We start from the raw sequence: 21,599 nt of genomic DNA, 5'->3' as shown, positions 1-21,599 counted from the left end.
AATGGGTGGGTTGTCTTATGAGGAAAGGTTGGACAGGCTAGGCTTGTATCCACTGGAATTTAGAAGAGTAAGAGGTGACTTGATTGAAACATATAAGATTCTGAGGGGTCTTGACAGGGTGGATGTGGAGAAGTTGTTTCCTCTTGTGGGAGAATCTAGTACTAGAGGTCACTGTTTAAAAATAAGGGGTCACCCATTTAAAATGGAGATGAGGCAAAATTGTTTTCTGAGGGTTGAGAGTCCTTGGAACTCTTTCCTGAAAAGGCAGTAGAAGCAGAGCCTTTGAATACTTTTAAGGCCGGGGTGGATAGATTCTTGGTAAGCAAGTGGGTGATGGGTTATCGGGTGGTAGACAGGATGCAGATTTGAGGTTACTGTCAGATCAGCCATGATTTTATTAAATTGGCGGAGCAGGCTTGAGGGGCTGACTGGCCTACTCCTTGTTTGAATGTAAGTCACCTCCAGAACTCCATGTTATGCACCAAAAAAATTTGACTGCTCCTAGTTTAGTATATATGATATGAGTAATTTCACAATGTTGCCATACAATAATATGACAAAGGATCAAAATTCAAATTAATTAAAACTAACAGGCAAGAGTTTTATTAAATTCTTCACCACCTCATAATAACAGGAGACAGCAAAAATATATATTTTTTCGATTGCAAGTTTACAAAACTGCTTTGCAACACACCCTGCGTTATCAGTTGATGCCCTGCAGCGGTCTTACAAACCTACAAATAATGATTTTTTTCTAAAAGCCCTCTATTCTGTAAAATGAATTGTATAATCAAACTTTCCTTCACATAACCTTATGTTAAATGAACAACCTGGAAAAAAAAAGGACATGGTGATCCTCGGTTCTCCACTGATGGAGACATCAAGTATTTACCTACTTTGTGGTCCTTAGTTAGGAAGCATTATGCTTTACCTTTCAAATAGCTTTCTTTATGTCATATTTTATAAAGATAAGTATCACCACCTCTTAAAATACCTCCTAATTCAAACGTCAGCTTGTACATGTAGCATTTATCACAGAAACATTTGTGACATTCAGGATGCCTTGCAAAAAAATTAAGTGAATTAAATTTTAATCATATCCCATTGTAATCATCTGAATGGAAATGCAGTCAAGGATAACCAGACGCTCTACTTCAAAAATAAAATAAACAGGAGCAGTCAAGAATTCACTTTCAGTTCTAGTCAATCCTGATAATTGTCATTACGTGTCTAGGACATCAGTCGCAACCACTATTACCATGCTTTTGCTGGTCTTGTATCTTGTGAATCCACTTAGGGTTATTGGCTATACTCTGATCTCATTGTTTTCCTTTCATTTCATTGATGTTCATTTTTAAATGTCACATATTGGTGTCCATCTTTAATGAAAATTGGAATACAATTCAATCATCACAAAGAGAATATTGCTTTGATGGGAATAGTGTTATCGTGGCTATATCTATCATAAATATTCTATCAAATGCTAAAACGGTTCTAATGTTCTTTATTCTGACATTCATATTGGGTCAATTTTAAACTTAACCACTAGCATTGGGGAGGTGATGGTGTCATGGTATTGTCACTGGACCTAATAATCCAGAGACCCAGGGTAATGCTCTGGGGACCTGAGTTTGAATCCCACCACAGCAGATGGCGGAATTTGAATTCAATAAAAAACTGGAATTAAAAGTCTAATGATGACCATGACTATGAAACCATTGTCATTGTTGTGAAAACTCATCTAGTTCACTAATATCCTTTAGGGAAGGAAATCTCCCTCTATTGATTGACTCCTAAATGCACTCAGTTGTATCAAACTGCTAGAAAGTCACAAAAAAGGAATGAAACCGGACGGACCACCTCCTTACTAACATCTGGGGGCTAGCGGGAGAGCTGTCTGACAGGCTAGTCATGCTCGTGGAATAATAATGTCCCAGACACCACTGACCATTATCTGCAGAGATGGCAGCACAGTGGTCAACATCGACCCCAGGCCCCATGAAGCCTCATGGCATCAGGTCAAACATGGGCAAGGAAATCTCCTGCTAATTACCATGTACCGCCCTCCCTCGGCTGATGACTCAATGCTCCTCCATGTTGAACACCACTTGGAGCAAGCACTGAGGGCAGCAAGGGCGCAGGGTGGGGACTTCAATGTCCATCACCAAGAGCGGCTCTGGAGCACCACTACTGACCAGACTGGCCGAGTTCTAAATAGCTGCGAGACTGGGTCTGCGTAGGTGATGAGGGAACCAACAAGAGGAAAAAATATATTTGATCCCAAGGCCTCACCAACCTGCCTGTCGCAGATGCATCTGTCCGTGACCGTATCGGAAGGAGTGACCACCACACAGCCGTTGTGGAGACGAAGTTCCGCCTTCACATTGAGGATACCCTCCATCGTGTATCCTCCATCCACTACCACCAAGCTAAATAGGATAGATTTCGAACAAATCTAGCAACTCAAGACTGGGCATCCATGAGGTGCTGTGGGCCATCAGCAGCAGCAGAATTGTACTCGAACACAATCTGTAACCTCATGGCCCAGCATATCCCCCACTCTACCATTACCATCAAGCCAGGCATCAACCCTGGCTCAATGAAGAGTGCCAGGAGCAGCACCAAGCATACCTAAAAATGAGGTGTCAACCTGGTGAAGCTAAAGCACAGGACTACTTGCGTGCCAAGCAGCATAAGCAGCAAGTGATAGACAGAGCTAAGCGATCCAACAACCAACCGGTCAGATCTAAGCTCTGCAGTCCTGCCATATCCAGTCGTGAATGGTGGTGGACAATTAAGCAACTCTCTGGAGGAGGAAGACTCCACAAATATCCCTACCCTCGATGGGGGAGCCCAGCACATCAGTGCAAAAGATGAGGCTTTTGCTACAATTTTCAGCCAGAAGTGCTGAGTGGATGATCTATCTCTGCCTCCCCTGGAGGTCCGCAGCATCACCGATGCCAGTCTTCAGCCAATTCAATTCACTCCACGTGGTACCAAGAAACGGCTGAAGGCACTGGATAGGCCATGGGCCCTGACAATATTCGGGCAATAATACTGAAGACTTGTGCTCCAGAACTTGCCGCGCCCCTAGCCAAGCTGTTCCAGTACAGCTACAACATTGGCACCTACCCAGCTTAGTGGAAAATTGTCCAGGTATGTCCTGTACACAAAAAGCAGGACAAATCCAACCCGGCCAATTACCGCCCCATCAGCCTATTCTCGATCATTGGTAAAGTAATGAAAAGGGTCACCAACAGCGCTATCAAGCAGCACTTAATTAACAATAACCTGTTCACCAACGCCTAGTTTGGGTTCCATCAGGGCCACTCAGCTCCTGATCTCATTAGAGCCTTGGTTCAAACATGGACATAAGAGCTGAACTCCCGAAGTGAGGTGAGGTGAGAGTGACTGCCCTTGACATCCAAGGCCGCATTTGATCGAGTGTGGCATCAAGGAGCACTAGCAAGACTGGAGTCAATGGGAATCAGGGGAAAACTCTGCTGGTTGGAGTCATAACTAGCACAAAGGAAGATGGTTGTGGTTGTAGGAGGTCAGTCATCTCAGCTCCAGGACATCACTACAGGAGTTCCTCAGCGTAGTATCCTAGGCCCAACTATCTTCAGCTGCTTCATCAATGACCTTCCTTCCATCATAAGGTCAGAAGTGGGGATGTTCGCTGATGAATGTTCAGCACCATTCGCGACTCCTCGGATACTGACGCAATCCATGGCCAAATGCAGCAAGACCTGGATAATATCCAGGCATAGGCTGACAAGTGGCAAGTAACATTCACACCACACAAGTATCAGGCAATGACCATCTCCATCAAGAGAGAATCCAACCTTCACCCCTCGATGTTCAATGGCATTACCATCACTGAATTCCCCACTATCAACACCCTGGGGGTTACTATTGACCAGAAACTGAACTTTACTAGCCATATTAATACTGTGGCTACAAGAGCAGGTCAAAGGCTGGGTATCCTGCGACGAGTAACTCACCTCCTGACTCGCCAAAGCCTGTCCACCATCTACAAAGCGCAAGTCAGGAGTGTGATGGAATACTCCCAAGTTGCCTGGATGAGTGCAGCTCCCACAACCATCAAGAAGTTTGATACTATCCAGGACAAAGCAGCCCACTTGATTGGCACCACATTCACAAACATTCAGTCTCACCACCGACGCACAGTAGCAGCAGTGTGTACCATCTACAAGATGCACTGCAGGAATTCACCAAGGCTTCTTAGACAGCACCTTGCAAATCCACGACCACTACCATCCAGAAGGACAAGGGCAGCAGATAGATGGGAAACACCTGATCTTTCCCCTCCAAGTCACTCACCATTCTGACTTGGAAATATATCGCTGTTCCTTCACTGTCGCTGGGTCAAAACCCTGGAACTCCTTTCCTAACAGCACTGTGGGTGTACCTACACCACATGGACTGCAGCGGTTCAGGAAGGCAGCTCACCACCACCTTTTCAGGGGCAACTACGGATGGGCAAAAAATGCTGGCCCAGCCAGCGAAGCTCACAAACTGCAAATGAATAAAAAAAAAGTCTCCAGTATTGATAAAATACTCATCTAATTTCCCCATAGCAGTAATGGAATGCTGGCATATTTCTAGTCATCTTCTAATAACTTTTCTCTGGATTCATGTATTGAAATAATTTTTTACTCATGTTTCATTAAAATTGCATGCCTCAGCAGACCTCGAAGCTTCTTGCTCATACTATGAAACTGCAATTCATCCTCAGTGTTTTGAGCTGTCCTATCTATATGCACTCAAAAGCAAGAATGGATGGCAAGATAGAGGAGAAAAAAGTAGATTTTAAGTTAACATCAATTCTCATTTAATCAGGATGGTGCTGATTTTTGAATCAATTGTCAATTCCCAATTGTCATTTTAAATTGTATAGGCTGCACAAAGATGTCCATTTACTGAAAACTGCTCTAAATCAAAGGCTTACAAAGCAATACTGTATTGTTTAAAATTGCTAAAACTTAGTGACTTGATGCAAAATTATTCCCTGACACATGTTGACCCATGTGTCTTATAACATTTGTACTTAAATTACCATTCTTTTCCCCCCACAAGATTTTGAAAGTTTCGAAGAGCCCACTTCGAATTTTGAAAGAAGCTGACATCAACCAGAAGGTAACAAGAAATTGCAGAAATAAGCAACATTGTTCGGATTGCAAATAATATGATGCTCTGGAGCACGTGTTATATGTCCAATGCATTGCAGATGTGGTCTCTGGGCAGGTCCTAGCTTTATGCAAAGGATGTCTTCATGGGTAAATTGGCAAAGGAGAGATCTGTCAGCTTACGTGTACTGATTAATTAATTGTAAGCAACAGTGGGTGATAGCTGAAACCCATCTATAGTGACTATAACAGGTGCTGAAATACAAATGTAAACATGGTTTAATTTAATTGGTGGGAGAGAGGCATGGTTTAAATAGCAAGTAGGAAAGTTGACTGTATATATTTGCTGATGGAGTATCTGGTTTTTAGCAGTATTTTATTTTGAAAATGAGAATGGGGAGTGATGTTTTCAGTGCTCTAGTATACCAACATGCTAATAATCAGAAATGCAAAATAGAGGGATGTTACAAACACTAGATTCTGATAATTTTTCTTTTGGTTCTGCTTGGAGATGGAGCAGGTGGGAAAACTCCGCAGGAGCTCTCGAAGAGTCAGCTTTGCAGAGACTAAAGAAGTGAAGTAAGTGAAGTTAATTTGAGCAGATTGGAGGAATGCACTTCTTGTGGTCCATTGGGTCCAGACAAATTGAGGCCTAATGCTATGTTGGCGTAGACCACTTGCTAAATTAAGGGGAAGAAATGTTGCTAGTTGTTGGGATTGCTTTTTTGTTGTTGATGGAGAGCCAGGTAAGCAGCTTTATTTTGAACCTTTGAACTGTTCAGAAGCATTGTGATTAAAAACAGAACAGTAGGAAAACATTTCAGCAGGTCAGGTAACATCTGTGGGAGAGAAACAGTTAACATTTGACTTGAAGTTTACCAGAATTTTCTGCTTTTATTTTGAATTTCCAGCATCTGCAGTATTTTACTTTTGGTTCAAAGACATTGTATTCTACAAAAGAAAATCGGATGAGACAGATGTTCATGAGTGTTGTATGCATTGCCTTTCTGGTGTCAGTAAGTTCCTTCAAACCATTGGTAAATCAGGGCCATTATAAAATTAAAGTTCTACTATTAATGAAATAATTTATTGCATGACCCTCTGTTTTCCCATTAATTCTATGATGTAACAATTGGTTTGCATAATAGAAACTGAAAACCTGTCTCTTTGACCAAGCTTTTGATCATCTGACCTGCTTTCTCCTTAGGTGGCTCAGTGTCATACATTTTTAAAATGTGTTAAAAGCGCTATATACGTTGTTGTTATGCATCAGTAGGAAGAAAGATCAAGATTAAATAGACCTAACATTGAATTATTGTTTTTCTTTACTATAATTTTGTCAGTAAAGTCTTCTTTAAAACAAACTTTAACTTAAAATTTGTAGACTTAAGCCATTATTTTCAGCTATTGGTTCTTGTGTTTAAAAAATAGCTTCTAATAGCACATTCAGAATAATTTATTATCTCAGTTATATTAGAAACAATAATGGTTGCAACCTGTGAGAATAAATTTTTTTATATTTTAGGGAATATTGTATTATTCTGTAAAGAAGGCTGGATGCGTGTGTGTGTGTGAGATTTAATTAAGCTGGGCAGAGTTGATAGGAGCCAGGTTGTCTGGGTGTTTGGATACAAGAAAACGTTAAAGGTATGAAGTTTGAGGTACAAGTAAATAGGTTACATCTAAAATTTGCATTTTTAGTAAGTTGAGAGGTTGTTTGAATATCAGTGGGGAATCAGAGGTAACCAGGACAATGTTTGTATCTTGCAGGAGTCCATAGGTAAATAGTAGTGGGGATGTTATATTTTTATTGACCCAAAAGCAAGGACAAGATGGAAACGTGAAAGATCTTATATTTGGAAGGGTTTGAGTTTCAAAGGGGTTTGAGAATAATGGGATTGAGATGAAAGGGGAAAAAGGTATATTAGAGTTACTGTTGTTAGTTGGCTTTTAGCTATTGAGCTGGATAGCTATTGAGCTGTTAAGTTGGAGATGGCTGGAGCTGTTGAGAAGTCTTGGGCTGCAGCAAGCAGTTTTAATCTGAAGTGAATTCCAAACATAGTGGAAGAGGGTACAGGTCATGTTGGATACCGTTTAATGAAGCTAAGCAGTTGCATTGTGTATTTAACTGGATTTTTCCTATCTAAATATCTATAAGGGAGTGTTGCCTGGAAAGTGTTTACTTGTGGGTTTGACCATGTAGAGTCTTTTTTGGGGGAATGTTTTGTAAGACTAACCTTACTTGTGTAACTGTAATCTTGTGTGCTTAAGTTTTCTTTTTTTTTGATAATAAAACTTTTACTTCTAATTTTTAAAAACCCAAAAGTGTTACTGGACCTCTTTAGTGCTGATATTAGTACATCGTCTTCCCATTAGAATACAAAAAGAGAGATTGTGGCCCGTAAGCCAACTTTCCCGCTGGGATTTGGTTTGCGCAGCAATTAACACCGACTATGGTTATAACAAACCATAAAACCTATTCCTTGAGCCAAAAATACTGTTTGTACCCATGGTGTAGCTATACCATCGAACAGTTTATTTAAAGCACAAGCCATGGCCAAATTATGTCTTCAGTCAGAATTGTGTTTTCAATTAACATACAGACAATCAAGTTTTCTTTTGTCTGTTTTATGCTTGACAGAATCAGCAATAATGGATTTCATTTAAAAAGAAAGCCCAGTACCCCACCCCAGCTACAATTTTAAATAAAAAATATATCGTTTTCCTTAATTTGAAACTGGGCAGACCTCTGTTTCCATCATAACTAAATCCAGTGGTGACCATCCACTTTTCAGATTTTACTCTGTCTCCCTGGGGCAGAACCCAATGTTGCACAGATCAAGAGGTGCAAAATTCTGTTTTTCTGGCCAATGCTTAGTTAGCTAATGTCAACTAGGGTGACTTTTTGTGTGCTACATTTTCCTCTGTGTCCCTCAGATATAAAGGAAAATATCAGTCATGGTTACTGCTGCCTTTTCCTCCTCTCTGAGCACTTAGCTTGCTGGGGATTGTTTCCCTTGGTATCTGGTGATAGTCTCCTACTGCCTGATTTCTTTTAACCGTGGGGCAGCTGCTTCCAGCTCTTTTGGTTGAAAAGTTGACAAAACGTCATTAAAAATGGCCAAGGTTGTTTAGAACCTCTCCTGATCTCTCATGGGACTGGCTTTGCGTTCCTGCCTTGGAGTTGAAACTGATTCCGATGTTTGCTGTATTCCTTTCTATTCAAAGGACTTCCTCAACTTGTTCACTGTGCCCAGATTCAAACCTTGTTTTCAGACTGCTACTGTGCTGTCCTGGCTAGCAAACAACTGAAGTACAAAAGACATCGTAACTTTGACACTTATAATGTTAAGTCATTTAGTTTTCCAGTAAATCTCAAAATTGTTTAATTGTCTCACTCTCTTCCAACCATGCCACATCTCTCTCTCTCTCGTAACCTTCCAGTTTGCCTCAGGATCTAATGACAACCACTTTTAAATATAAGATTCTCACTTTAACTTAGAACCCTAAACAGCTAACATATACTCTGATACAACCTGAAGGATTATGGGAGAGACTGGAACTCAGGGACACAGTTTAAAAATAAAGGGTCTCTCATTTAAGACACAGATGAAGAGATTTTTTTTTGAGGGTTGTTGGCCTTTGGACTTCACTTCTCCAGAGAACAATGAAGGCAGGATCATTGCATATTTTTAAGGCTGAGTTAGATAGATCCTTGATTGACAAGGGAGTCAAAGGCTATAGGGGGTAGACAGGAAAGTAGAATTGAGGCCACAATCAAATCAGCCATGGGGCAGAATTTTGCCCTTGGGTGGGCGGGCCCCACCGGCTCGGCGGTGGGCGGGCAGCCGAACTCCGCCGCCGAAACGGGGCCCACCGCCATTTTGAGTGGACGGGCCAATTAAGGCCTGCCCAGTAGCCTGCCCAACAGGAAGCGTTATGTGCTTCCTATGGAGGGGGGGGCGATTCCCATCTGTCAAAGTGCGCTCTTTTGTGCATACGCACGAAAGAACGCATTGCTCCCTGAGACCAAGTGCTGTCTCAGGGAGATTACTGACAGGTAAAAAAAACTCCAAAAATAGAAAAATATTAAAATTATTAACATGTCCCCCTCATGTGACAATGTCACATGAGATGGGACATGTTAATAAGAAACACACAAACTTTATGAAACTTTTTAAAAACGGACATGAAACCTCATCCGCCAGTGGATGAAGTTTCATGTATAACCAGGAACCCACCGGGGCTCCTGGCCTGCCCGCCAGCCTTAAGGTTGGACGGGCAGGGTCTTTAACAATCTTAATTAGCCTGTCAGTGGCCTTAATTGGCCATTGACAGGTTGGCGGGCGGACAGCTGATTTCGGTGTCCGCCTGCGTCCATGAAAATTTAAAGGGACCGGGATGACGTCGGGGGTTCCTCCCGACGTCATCCTGCGTCATTTTCCTGCTGGCGAGCGGGCCCCGCCCCCAAATCGCCGATGGGAAAATCCTGGCCATGATCTTAACAAATGGCGGAGCAGGCTCAAGGGGCTGAATGGCTTACTCCTCCTAATTTGTATGTTTGTATGGAGGTAAATTGGATGGTCACAAATCAAGTATGAAATACAAGATTCAAAACTGTCCGACCTCACAACATGAACCAGGTCAATATTTTATTGGGGAACTTGAAGTTGAGCAGAATAGAAGAGATATTTGACAAAATGTTAGAAAATGATGTAATGTTCAGTAAGCCTGTCTGGAATGAACCTAATTAATCTTATATCAAGTGCCAAGAATCTCCTTAAATGACCATGGCAAATGGCTCCCATTTCACAAAGATATGTGAAAGCTTAGTGGTGCCTATAATTTTGTTGTCAGCTCAGGAGAGTGTTGGCAGAAACAAATGGGAGTACAGATCGATCATTCTGGGAATGTTAACTTCTGTATAATGTTCTGTAGAGTTAAGAAAGACCAGATATTTCTTTTCAGTGGTGGTGGTTGAGGGACACGTTCAGAACACCAGGAGACATCCTCTGGTCTCCTTTGAATAATACTGTGGGATATTTTACATATATCTAAGATGGCACTTCCTCAGTATTGCACTAGATTGTTCACCTAGATTATGTTTAAGTGCTTGAAGTGGGTCTTAAACCCACAGCCTTCTGAGTCCGAAGTGAGAGCGCTACAGCTGAACCAAGACTGACTCTTAACTCTGGATAATGCTCTGGGTTATTGATTGATTGCATGTTAATAAGTATGAGCTACTGAGCATCTCCATAAATTCAAAGAATTTAGCATAATGGCATTTTTATCTTGTGCATGAAAGACTGAAATGTAACCAAAGTCCAAGTGCCCATATAATTCATTTTACCTTTAGGCATTATTGGGGAGACAATGGTGTAGTGGTAATGTTACTGGACTGGCAATCCAGAGGCCCAGGCTAATGTTCTGGGGATGAGGGTTCAAATTCCACCATGGGCAGCTGGTGGAATTTAAATTTAATAATCTGGATTGAAAAGCTAGTCTAAGTATTGGTGACCATGAAACCATTGTTGATTGTCATAAAAATCCATATGGTTCACTGATGTCCTTTAGGGAAGGAAATCTGCTGTTCTTTCTTGGTCTGGCCTTTGTGACTCCAGACCCACAGCAATATGGTTGACTCTTAACTGCCCTGTGACACAGTGCAGCAGTTCAAGGGCAATTAGAGGTGGGCAACAAATGCTGGCCTTGCCTGCGATGCCCACATCTCATGAAAGAATAAAGAAAAAATACAATGTAGCCTCTTGCACCAGTATTTTGCCATATCTGACCTTTCTGGTTGAAGTATCACATGATGTCTGTTAGCTTGAGACTGGGATAAACTCTTGTACCGTATTTCTGTTTTCTACATGGTCAATCTCCTGTCTATGGAATTCCATGTCCTCATGTCTTGCAGCTCTGCAAATTTGCTAGATAACTCCCAGGAACTGGATGGCCCATACTTCTTCAAGTGCTGTTAGGTTCCTTGGTGCTTTTGTCAGTAAAGAAAGCGGTAGGTTTTTAAAGCCATATTGAGTCATCCATGTTCATTAAAACTTGTGTTTATATAGTGCCCTTGCAATGGAACTTCATTGTTTGCAAGCATCTTCATTTATTATTAGTGAAACCCCTTTCAAAGGAATAGAAAGGACAGATTTTTGCAAAGAATGTAAAAACAGAAATAATCAAAAAGCAAATGAAATCCTGTCCTTTATCTCTAGAGGAACAGAATTACATGGGAGTAGAAGTCATGCATCAGTTATTAAACCTCTGATTAGACCACACCTGGAATACTGTGAGTGAAAGATCCCTGGACTTGTTAAATTATGAGGAGAGATTAATTAAACTAGGGTTTATTCCCTTAAATTTCAAAGATTAGGAGTGATTTGATTTGAAGTTTCCACGATATTACGAGGAACCGACAGGGTGGATTGGGAGTTTTTGCTAGTTGGGGTGTCTAGGACCATGGGGCTTGTTAAATTAAAGGAATGAAATTAGGATACGTATCTTCATGCAAAAGGTGGTATAGCTTTGGAACTCTTGCCTGCAAACACCAATTGATGCTAATCAATTGTTAATTTAAGACTGAGATGAGAATTTTTTTCTCTCCAAGGGTCATTAGTCTGTGGAATTCTCTTCTCCAGACAGCAGTGGAGGCTGTTTCATTGAAAATAGTCAAGACTGAGTTAGGTTTTTGATCAACAAGGGAGTCGAGGGTTATGGGAGGTAGGCAGCAAAGTGGAGTTGAGGCTCCAATCACATCATCCATGATCTTATCAATTGGCGGAGCAGGCTTGAGGGGCCGAGTGGCCTATTCCTTCTAATTCTTGTGTTCTTGAGAAACTTTAAGGCTGATAGATTTTTATTCACTAAAGAATATGGGGCAAAGGTGGTATGTGATCGCAGATCAGCCATGATCTCACTGAACGGTAGTACAGGTTCAAGGGACTTAATGACATACTCCTTTTCTTATGTTCCTTTAATTGTTTTGTACAGGTAAATCAGCCACTGACTGAAGAATGAAGGCTGCAAATCTATGTATTGTGGATCTCACTTTTTTTTCTTTCTTCTGTTCAGGGAGTTTGTGACTGATAAAATGATGATGATAATGCAAGATGCGGAAAATGGTAACTATAATTCCATGTCAGAATACAGATGTAATGTGGAGGTTCAAGTTTGTGAGTTGGTTGATTTTTTTTTCTCTCTTTTACAATATAACATTTCCAAGAAAATTACTACGATCAAGGGTCTACCACTCTTCGGGGAAAGAAGAAGTTGTACTGTTGGGAAAGGCTTCTCTGGACACGCTGGGAACAGTGTCCTGGCAAAGCATTTAATTTGGGCTGTAGAAAGAGTCTTAAACTCAATAGTAGGTGGTGGTGGGGTGGGTGGGTAGGGTTACATGAGGGGAGAATTAGAAAGTTAACAAAGAAGGACAAGGCAATAGTACAGGGTAACGATACAGGTAATGATAACCAGAGTATGACAGGAAGAGATAGTGTACAAACATAAGAGTGAGCCAGAAAATATGGTCATAGAAATGCAAAACTGGTAAGAAGACAGAATTAAAGGCTCTTGATCCGAATTCATGCAACATTCGTAACAAGATGAATGGATTGATAGCACAAATAGAAATAAATGGGTATGATCTGATCACCGTTACAGAGACATGGTTGCAAAGTGACCACAGCTGGGAACTGAACTTTTGTGTATTTGATATTTAAGAAAGATAGGAAGAAAGGAAAAGGAGATGGGTCATCTCTGAGATCAGTATGGTAGTGAGACATAATCTTGGTTCAAAAAAAAATCAAGAAGTAGAATCAGTTTGGGTGCCGATAAGAAATAGCAAGGGAAAAAGTGACCAGAAGTAATTTATAAGCCCCCAGACTGTGGCTACACTGTAGGAGTGAGTATAAATCAAGAACTAATGGGGGCTTGTAAGAAAGGTGCTCCAATAAACATGAGTGATATTTATCATCTTGGACTGGACAAATCAAATTGGAAAAGGTAGCCTTGTGGGTGAGTTCATAGAGTGTTCTGGACAGTTTCTTAGAATAATACGTTTTGGAAGCAACCAGGGAAGGGGCTGATTTAATACTTTAATGCTAATGTATAATGAGACAGGATTAATTAATGATCTCATAGTAAAGAATCCTCTAGGCAAGATTGATCATAACGTGACGATTTCAAATTCCGTTTGAGCATGAGAAACTTGGGTCTCAAACTAGTCTTTTAAATTTAAGACAATTATCAAGGTATGAAGACAGAGTTGGTTCCAGTGAACTGGGAAAATAGATTAAAAGGTAAGATGATAGAGAAGCAGTGACAGACATTTAGGGAGATATTTTGTAACTCTTAACGAAGGAATATTCCATTGGGAAAGGAAGACATTATGAGAAGGATACGCCATCTGTGGCTAACTAAGGAAGTTAAGGATGGTATCAAATTGAAAGAAAAGGCATACAATGCTGCGAAGATTAGTGGTAGGCCAGAACATTAGGAATGTTTTAGAAAATTTTACAAACTGGAAAAGGATGACTTAAAAGAAAATAGAGCTGGAAATTAGAAAATGAGAGTAAACTAGCAAGAAATATAAAACGGACAGTGAGAGCTTCTGCAACTATAAAGGAAGAGGGTAGCTAAAGTACATATTGGTCTCTTGGAGGATGAGACTAGGGAATTAATAATGAGTCTAGGAAAAAGCAGAGACTTTGAACAAGTATTTTATATCTGTCTTCACAGTAGGAGATGTGAAATGCATCCCAAGAATAGTAGAAAATCAAGAGTCAAAAGGGAGGAACTTAAAACAATCATGATCACTAGAGAAAAAATACTGGGGAAAGCAAATGGGTCTAAAGACTAACAAGTTCCCTGGACCTGATGGCCTGCATCTTAGGATCTTAAATGGATGCATTAGTTGTAATCTTCCCAAACTCTCCACATTTTGGAAAGGTCCCAGCAGATTGGAAAGCTGCAAATTTAGCACCCCTATTCAAGAAAGGAGGAAGATAGAAAGCAGGAAACTATAGGCCAGTTAGCCTAACATCTGTCGATAGAATCCATTATTAAGGAAGTAGTAGCAGAATGTTTATAAAATCACAATACATTCAGGTAGAATTAAATGGTTTTATCAAAGAGCAATCGTGTTTGACAATTCATTAAAGCTCTTTGAGGATATAAATAGGATGGATCAAGGGACACTAAGCAAGGTGGACAAAGGGGAACCAGTAGATGTAGTGTATTTTCATGTTTAAAAGGGTATTTGATAAGGTGCCACATAAAAGATTACTACACAAATCAAGAGCTAATGCTGTTGGGGGTGATGTATTAACGTGGATAGAGGATTGGCTACCGAACAGGAAACGGAGTCAGTATAAGTGGGTAATTTTCAGGTTGGCAGACTTTAATTAGTAAGAGTGCCATGGGGATCAGTGCTGGACTTCAACTATTTACAATCTATATCAATGATTTGGATGAAGGGGCTGCGTGTATTGTAACCAAATTTGCTGACGAAACAAAGGTAAGTAGGGAAGCTGTAGGAAAGATATGGAGGAGAACACAAATAATCTGCAAAGGGATATAGATAGGTCAAGTGAGTGGGCAAAAATTTAGAGATGGGGTATAATGTGGGGAAATGTGAAGTTGCCCACTTTGGTGGGAAGAATAGTAAAGCAGAATATTACTTAAATGGAGTGACGCTGTGGTACAGTAGGATCTGGATGTCCTCATGCGTTGATCACAAAAAACTAGCATGCATGTACAGCAAGTAATTAGGAAGGCAGATGGAATGTTGTCCTTCATTGCAAGGGAGATGGAATATAAGAAGAGGGAAGTCTTGTTCCAACTGTAAAGAACATTATTGAGAGCACCCCAAGAGGGATATACTTGGAGGCAGTTCAGAAAAGGTTCACTAGGTTAATTCCTGGAATGAGGGCATTGGCTTATGAGGAAAGGTTGAGCAGCTGGGCTGATATTCATTGGAGTTTAGAAGAATGAATATGACACTGAGCCAAATAAGGAGATATGAGGTCAGGTGACTAAAAACTTTTCTCAGAGGTAGGTTTTAAGAGCTGACTTAAAAGGTGGAAAGCGCGGTAGAGAGATTGAGAGGCGTAGGGAGAGAATTCGAAAGTCTGGGGCCTAGACACCTGAAGGCACGGCCACCAATGGTCGAGCAATTATGATCGGGAATGCACTTGAGGCCAGAGTTAAAGGAGTGCAGATGTCTCTTGAGGGTTATGGATTTGGAGGAGATTAGAGATGGGGAGGGTCAAAGCCATGGAGCGATTTGAAGACAAGGATAATGATTTTAAAATCAAGTTGTTGCTTGCCTGGGAGCCAAAAGTGGAGTTGAGGCTAAATCAGATCACCCAAGATCTTATTGAATAGTGGAGCAGGCTTGAGGGGCCAAATGACCTACTCCTCTTTAAGTTCTTGAGTTCTTTTCTGCGAAATATTTAAAATTGAGGTAACTTGGTAAAAAGGATTCACATTGTCATTGTTCATTTTGTATTTATTGAAATATTCTATTTTTTTAGGGAAAGACAGCCATAAGGAGAACCAGCAGAATGAGTTAGAAAGGTAAAGTGTCACTTTTGTTCAATTTAATTATTTATTCATTCATGGGATGTGGGTATCGTTGGCAAGGCCAGCATTTATTGCCTATCCCTAATTGCCCTTCAGGTTGTGGTGGTGAGCCGACTTCTTGAACTGCTGCCATCCATGTAGCGAAGATACTCCCCTCGTGTTGTTAGGGAGTTCTAGGATATTCTACACTGTGCTAGTGGCAGATGAGGTGCCAAGCTTCTTGAACTTTGTTGGAACTGAATTGATGCAAGCAAGTGAGGAGTGTTCCAGCACACGCTTGACTTGTGCCTTACAGGTAGTGGCAAAGCTTTGGGAATTCAGCATGAACTCAAAAGGTACCATGCAGGCCACTTACGGTATCTTAGCGATCACAACTTGTGTGTGCATGGCAAAAATACCATGCACTAAAATTAATAGGCCGTGCATAAAAGTTGAAGGGAACATATGTTGGGAGCTGAGTCACTTGCTGCAGAATACCCAGCCTTTGACCTTGTCTAATGGCCACAGTATTTACGTGACTTGTTCAGTTAAGTTTCTAGCCAATAGTGACCCCAGGATGATGGTAGTGCCATTGAATATTAAGGGGCAGTACTTAGATTGGCATGGATAAAAGATTAGCTAGTTAACAGGAAACAGAGTAGGCATAAATGGGTCTTTTTCTGATTGGCAGGATGTAACGAGTGGTGTGCCACAGGGACCAGTGCTGGGGCCTCAACTTTTTACAATTTATATAAATGACTTGGATGAAGGGACCAAAGGCATGGTTGCTAAATTTGCTGATGAGACAAAGATAGGTAGGAAAGTAAGTTGTGAAGAGGATATAAGGAGGCTACAAAGGGACATAGGTTAAGTGAGTGGGCAAAGACCTGGCAAATGGAGTATAATGTGAGTAAATGTGACATTGTCTATTTTGGAAGGAGGAATAAAAAAGATGCATATTATCAAAATGGTGAGAGATTGCAGAGGGACCTAGGTGCCCTAGTGCATGAATCACAAAAGGCTAGTATGGAGGTACAGCAAGTAATTAGGAAAGCTAATAGAATGTTATCATTTATTGTGAGGAATTGAATGCAAGAGTAGGGAGGTTATGCTTCAGTTATACAGGACACTGGTGAGACCACATCTGGAGTACTGTGTACAGTATTTGTCTCCTTATTTAAGGAAGGATGTAAATGCATTAGAAGCAGTTCAGAGAAGATTTACTAGACTAACACCTGGAATGGGTGGGTTGTCTTATGAGGAAAAGTTGGACAGGCTAGGCTTATATCTGCTGGAGTTTGGAAGAGTAAGAGGCAACTTGATTGAAACAAGATCCTGAGGGGTCTTAGCAGGGTGTATGTGGAGAGGATGTTTTCTCTTGTGAGAATCTAGAACCAGGGCTCACTGTTTAAAAATAAGGGATTGCCTATTTAAGACAGGGATGAGGAGAATTTTTTTCCTGAGGGTAGGGAGTCTTTGGAGTTCCCTTCCTCAAAAGATAGTGGAAGAAGAGTGTTTGAATATTTTTAAGGCAGAGGTAGATAGATCCTTAATAAACAAGGGGGGGTGAAAGGTTATTGGGGTAGGCGGGAGGTTACAATCAGATCAGCCATAATCTTATTGAACGGTGGAACAGACTCGAGAGGCAGAGTGGTATACTCCTGCTCCTAATTCGTATGCAGATTCTCTCTTGTTAAAGATGATAATTGTTTTGCGTTTGAGGTTTAAACGTTATTTGGCACTTATCAGCCCAAATCTGGATGTTGTCTAGGTCTTGCTGCATGTGAGCACGGACTGCCTCAACATTTGAGCAGTTGCGAACAAATACTGCCCAATCATCAGTTAACGCCCCATTTCTGACCTGAAAGTAATGGATGAAGCAGCTAAAAATGTTAGGGCCAAAGATGCTGTAATCTCCTGGAGTTGAGATGATTGGTCTCCAACAACCACAACCATCTTCCTTCTGCTAGGTATCACCTCAACCAGTGGAGAGTTTTTCCTCCTGACTCCCATCGATTTCAATTTCATTAGATCTGCGTCATGTCACACTTGGTCAAATGCTGCCTAGATGTCAAGAGAAGTCACTCTTGCCTCTCCTCTGGAATTCAGCTCTTTTATCGATGTTTGGACCAAGGCTGTAGTGAGGTCTGGAGTCATATGGTCCTGGTGGAACCCATAATGATCACTAGTGAGCAGGTTATTGGTGAGTAAGAGATAGTTAATAGTACTGTTTGAGAGCCCTTTCCCATCATTTTACAGAGAATAGGCTAATTGGATGGATTGGATTTGTTCTGCTTTTTGTGGACGGGAAATACCTGGGCATTTTTCCACATTGTCAGGTAGATGCCAATGTTATAGCTGTGCTGAAACACCTTGACTAGAGGTGCAACTAGTTCTGAAGCCTTCCGTACTGCTGTCAGGATGTTCTAGGTGCCAATAGTCTTTGCTGTGTGCAGCGCACTTGGCTGATTCTCGGTGTCAAGTGCAGTAAGTTGAATTGGCTGAAGTTCGGCTTCTGCTGGGGACATCAGGAGAAGGCCCAGGCGGATCATCCATTTAGCACTTCTGGCTAAAGATAATTGCACACTATTTAGCCTTGTCTTTTACACTCTTTCTGGGCTTCACCATTGTTGAGGATGAGGATGTTTATGGAATCACTGCCTCCTGTTAGTTGTATAATTGTTGAGGATTGCTTAGCTGTGTCTATAGGATGCTGATTCCGCTGTTTAGCAAGTACACAGTCTTATATGATTCAATGTGTCAATACAGTGAGACACTATTAGGGCTCGCAAAAGGGTTGAAGCACACTGCTCAATCACACCAACTCCTTCGATGCTGCTCACCCCCATTAAAACTATTGCTCTGTCTCACCTTGGCCAATCCCCATCCACTCCTCATCTCCAGTTCCTAAGTCCAGGGGCGTAGGCTTGAAGAGATATGGCGGACAACTGGTTTAGGCATTTACCACCAGCTCTATCGGGTCCTGCTCTCATCTGCAAAAACTGCTTACTATTCCAGGATTGTCCTGGAATCCAAAGATAATCTGGAGTGTTGCTGAAAAAAAGAGACATGTCAAAGCTTTTTGTTTTGCACTCATCAGGACACTTTGCAAGAAACCAGCATAAGGGGAAACAACAACTTATACTGTATGAGAAGAGAGTGCTGATTGGTAGAAGCATTGTCATGGAGAATGCACAAGTGATGGTGACTGACAGTTAGCTGCCAAACATTGTTTGAAATTTAAACCAGGCAGCTTGGCCCTGATAGGTCAAGGCATTGCCTTGAGTAATAAGTCAGTGAATGGCTGTCACTTATTTTGTTTAGCTGAAATGGCGCAATGTGTGTACTTGTTCTTTCTGTCTACAAAGAGCAGCTTCCTTTGTATTAATATATGTAGCTTCCAGTACATGCAAATGCGCCACACTGTGGGCCTGATTGACGATCTTAAATGGTTGTCAGTGTAATTCTTAGCGCATGGAGGATTATTTAGCAAATGTCCAATTGCAAAATCGCATCTAATGGTGGACACTGCGTTTTGAGTTTTGCAAGCACAGGCTGGTTGGTTACAGTCTGTACCTTGCCCATTGCGAACAATGGCTGGGACCTGCTGTTTGATACAATCCCGCCAGCCTTTAGGACGTATGGCCTACATACCTAGCATCACACTGGCACTGAAATTCCTATACCACATTACTCATTTGTGTGATAGGCAGAACACCTTTTTGGCTTGATGGCAGCATCCTGTTAGTGGTGAATAGCACTTGTGTTGCTACTGCATAGTAGCAGTGTGAAACAGATTTGCTCAAATTTTCTAGCTGTCTCACGCTGCTACTATGTAATACTAGGCTGACATTCAGCTGCTGAGATGCAGGTCTGTCATCGAACTCTAACATGAAGCTGGGGCTGGGCTGGTTGAAGATCTCCTGAAAGTGTTCCACCCACCTTGCCTCCTGCTCCTCTATCAATAGCACCTTACTGTCCTTGCCCTTGATGCATACAGTGATGTTGCTTCTTGTACCTGCCAGTTCCCATACGACCCTGTACAGCATCTTGGAGTTGTTACGATTTGCTGCGTCTTATGCCTCCCTGCCTTTTTAATTCTATCCATTCTCGTTTGTCTCTCCTGTAGCTCTTCCTCACCGGTGTTATCCAGTCTTCTGTGCTTCTCATCGTCTTCAATGTTCTTTTCCTGGTCCCTCGTGCTCTTTGCCAGCTTTCTTCCATTAGTCAATTTCCGCATTGGATCAGTGATCCATCATTCTTTTGTTATGGTCCTCAGCCCAATGGTGACTTCTGCACTCTCTTTAATACCTCTTTTGAAGATTTCCCACTATTCTTCAATGTTGCCTGACTTCATTAGTATTCTGTTGGAAAGGGCCGGCTGGAAACTGTTCGACATGCCCTTGCCCTTCAGTTTCTTCGTTGCAAATGGCCTTTGTGACTTCATAGTTGCTGCCTTCTTTGGCTTCAGGTGGATCTTGCCTAACAGAAAGTGGTGGTCCGATCTTACATCAGCACCTCAACATGTCTGGACATCTTGTACAGATGTCCTCCATCTGCTGCTGATGCATATCTCATCAGCATTTGTTTAGGGTGTTAACATCTGGAGACCTTTGACTTTTTGAAGGGTTTTGATGGAGTAAATAAGGAGAAGGTGTTTCCAGTTGACAGAAGAGTCAGCAACCAGAGAACACAGATTTACTTGGCAAAGGAGCCAAAAGCAACTTAAGGGGAAATTGTTTTTTTTTGCAGCAAGTTGTTATCTGGAATACACTTCCTGAAAACATGCTGGAAGCAAATTCAGTAATAAATTTCAAAATGGAATTGGGTGAATAGTTGGAGAAAAATTTGCAGGGTTATAGGGAAAAGCCTGGGTTTAATTGGGGAGTTTTAAAAAAATCAACATGGATGCATTTGATTGAATGGCCTCATGTGCTGTCTCATTCTATGATTGTAAATTGTTATTGCCAGGGTATTGGTTAACTGGTGGTTGGTCACTCTGTCTCAGAATATTCATGCGCACTGATTGGATGCAGGTGAATTTAAGGATGTCTGCTTCTATATAGCCAGATATTTTGTGCGCATCATAAGTTAATGAAATTTCATGTTGTGCTTGGCTTGGTGGGGGGGAATGCACATACAAACCTTTGGTATCATATTAACAATTGACGTATTTATAAAGCGCCTGTCTTTTGCTGCCACAATTGTACATGTATCCAAGCAATTAACTTAGTAGCTTATCTTACTGGGAAACCGCAAAGACCAGAATCTCAACAAACTCTCTTTTTATACGTGAAGGCCTTAACATTTCTCATCTGCTCTGAGAATTGTGGATTGTGGATAAAGCAGGAATTGATACTGATAAACTGCTGCTTTAGGACATCTCTCAGGCCTCTCTTTTTCTTGCATTCCAGAGTATGACTGTCTCTTTTGCCCATCCTAAGGGATCAACTATATTGAAAGTCGTAGGCAGGGTAATGTTCTTCAAAGGCAGCTCGATTTTGCGTTTTTTCTTGTGCTGTACAATATGACAGTTCAAAACACAATGTTGAAGACATTCTTTTTCAAGTGCAACAATTAAAGCTAAAATTAAACTTGATTGCTTAAAAGTCATGCTAAAGGTTTGTGAAGTAATGCAAAATGAACATGTTTTTATTTCACAGGGACATGATGCCACTAAATACAAACTTCAGCATTGCTGGTGAGTAATAACATCGACTTTTAATCATTCCTTTTGTGCTGTATACTTTTAATAAATTGTCCTTTCCTTTGGAAGGGTTTTTGTACCTGTCTCCATTTTGAGCTATTGTGTTATATTCTGTTGCAATGGAGAGCACCCCAGAACACAGAATATAGAACCAGAAAAAAAACTTGTGTTCTTTT

The 21,599-nt window shown here is 41.2% G+C and overlaps 1 protein-coding gene across 1 annotated transcript in view; it reads left to right on the top strand.

Annotated features, from left to right (window-relative positions):
- The window catches only part of knl1 (kinetochore scaffold 1), a 126,870-nt gene that overhangs the window by 8,830 nt on the left and 96,441 nt on the right, over nt 1-21,599 (top strand). The window contains exons 3-7 of the mRNA XM_078563026.1: nt 5,101-5,160; nt 5,662-5,729; nt 12,228-12,277; nt 15,689-15,731; nt 21,380-21,417. Of these exons, the coding sequence (XP_078419152.1) occupies nt 5,101-5,160; nt 5,662-5,729; nt 12,228-12,277; nt 15,689-15,731; nt 21,380-21,417 (259 nt within the window). The remainder of the gene's footprint in view (nt 1-5,100; nt 5,161-5,661; nt 5,730-12,227; nt 12,278-15,688; nt 15,732-21,379; nt 21,418-21,599) is intronic.

This window comes from Cetorhinus maximus, chromosome 18 (assembly GCF_964194155.1).
Source record: "Cetorhinus maximus chromosome 18, sCetMax3.hap1.1, whole genome shotgun sequence".
Classification (NCBI taxonomy): Eukaryota; Metazoa; Chordata; class Chondrichthyes; order Lamniformes; family Cetorhinidae; genus Cetorhinus; species Cetorhinus maximus.
Note: the sequence above shows the minus strand (reverse complement) of the source record. Positions and strands in the feature narration are given on the sequence as shown.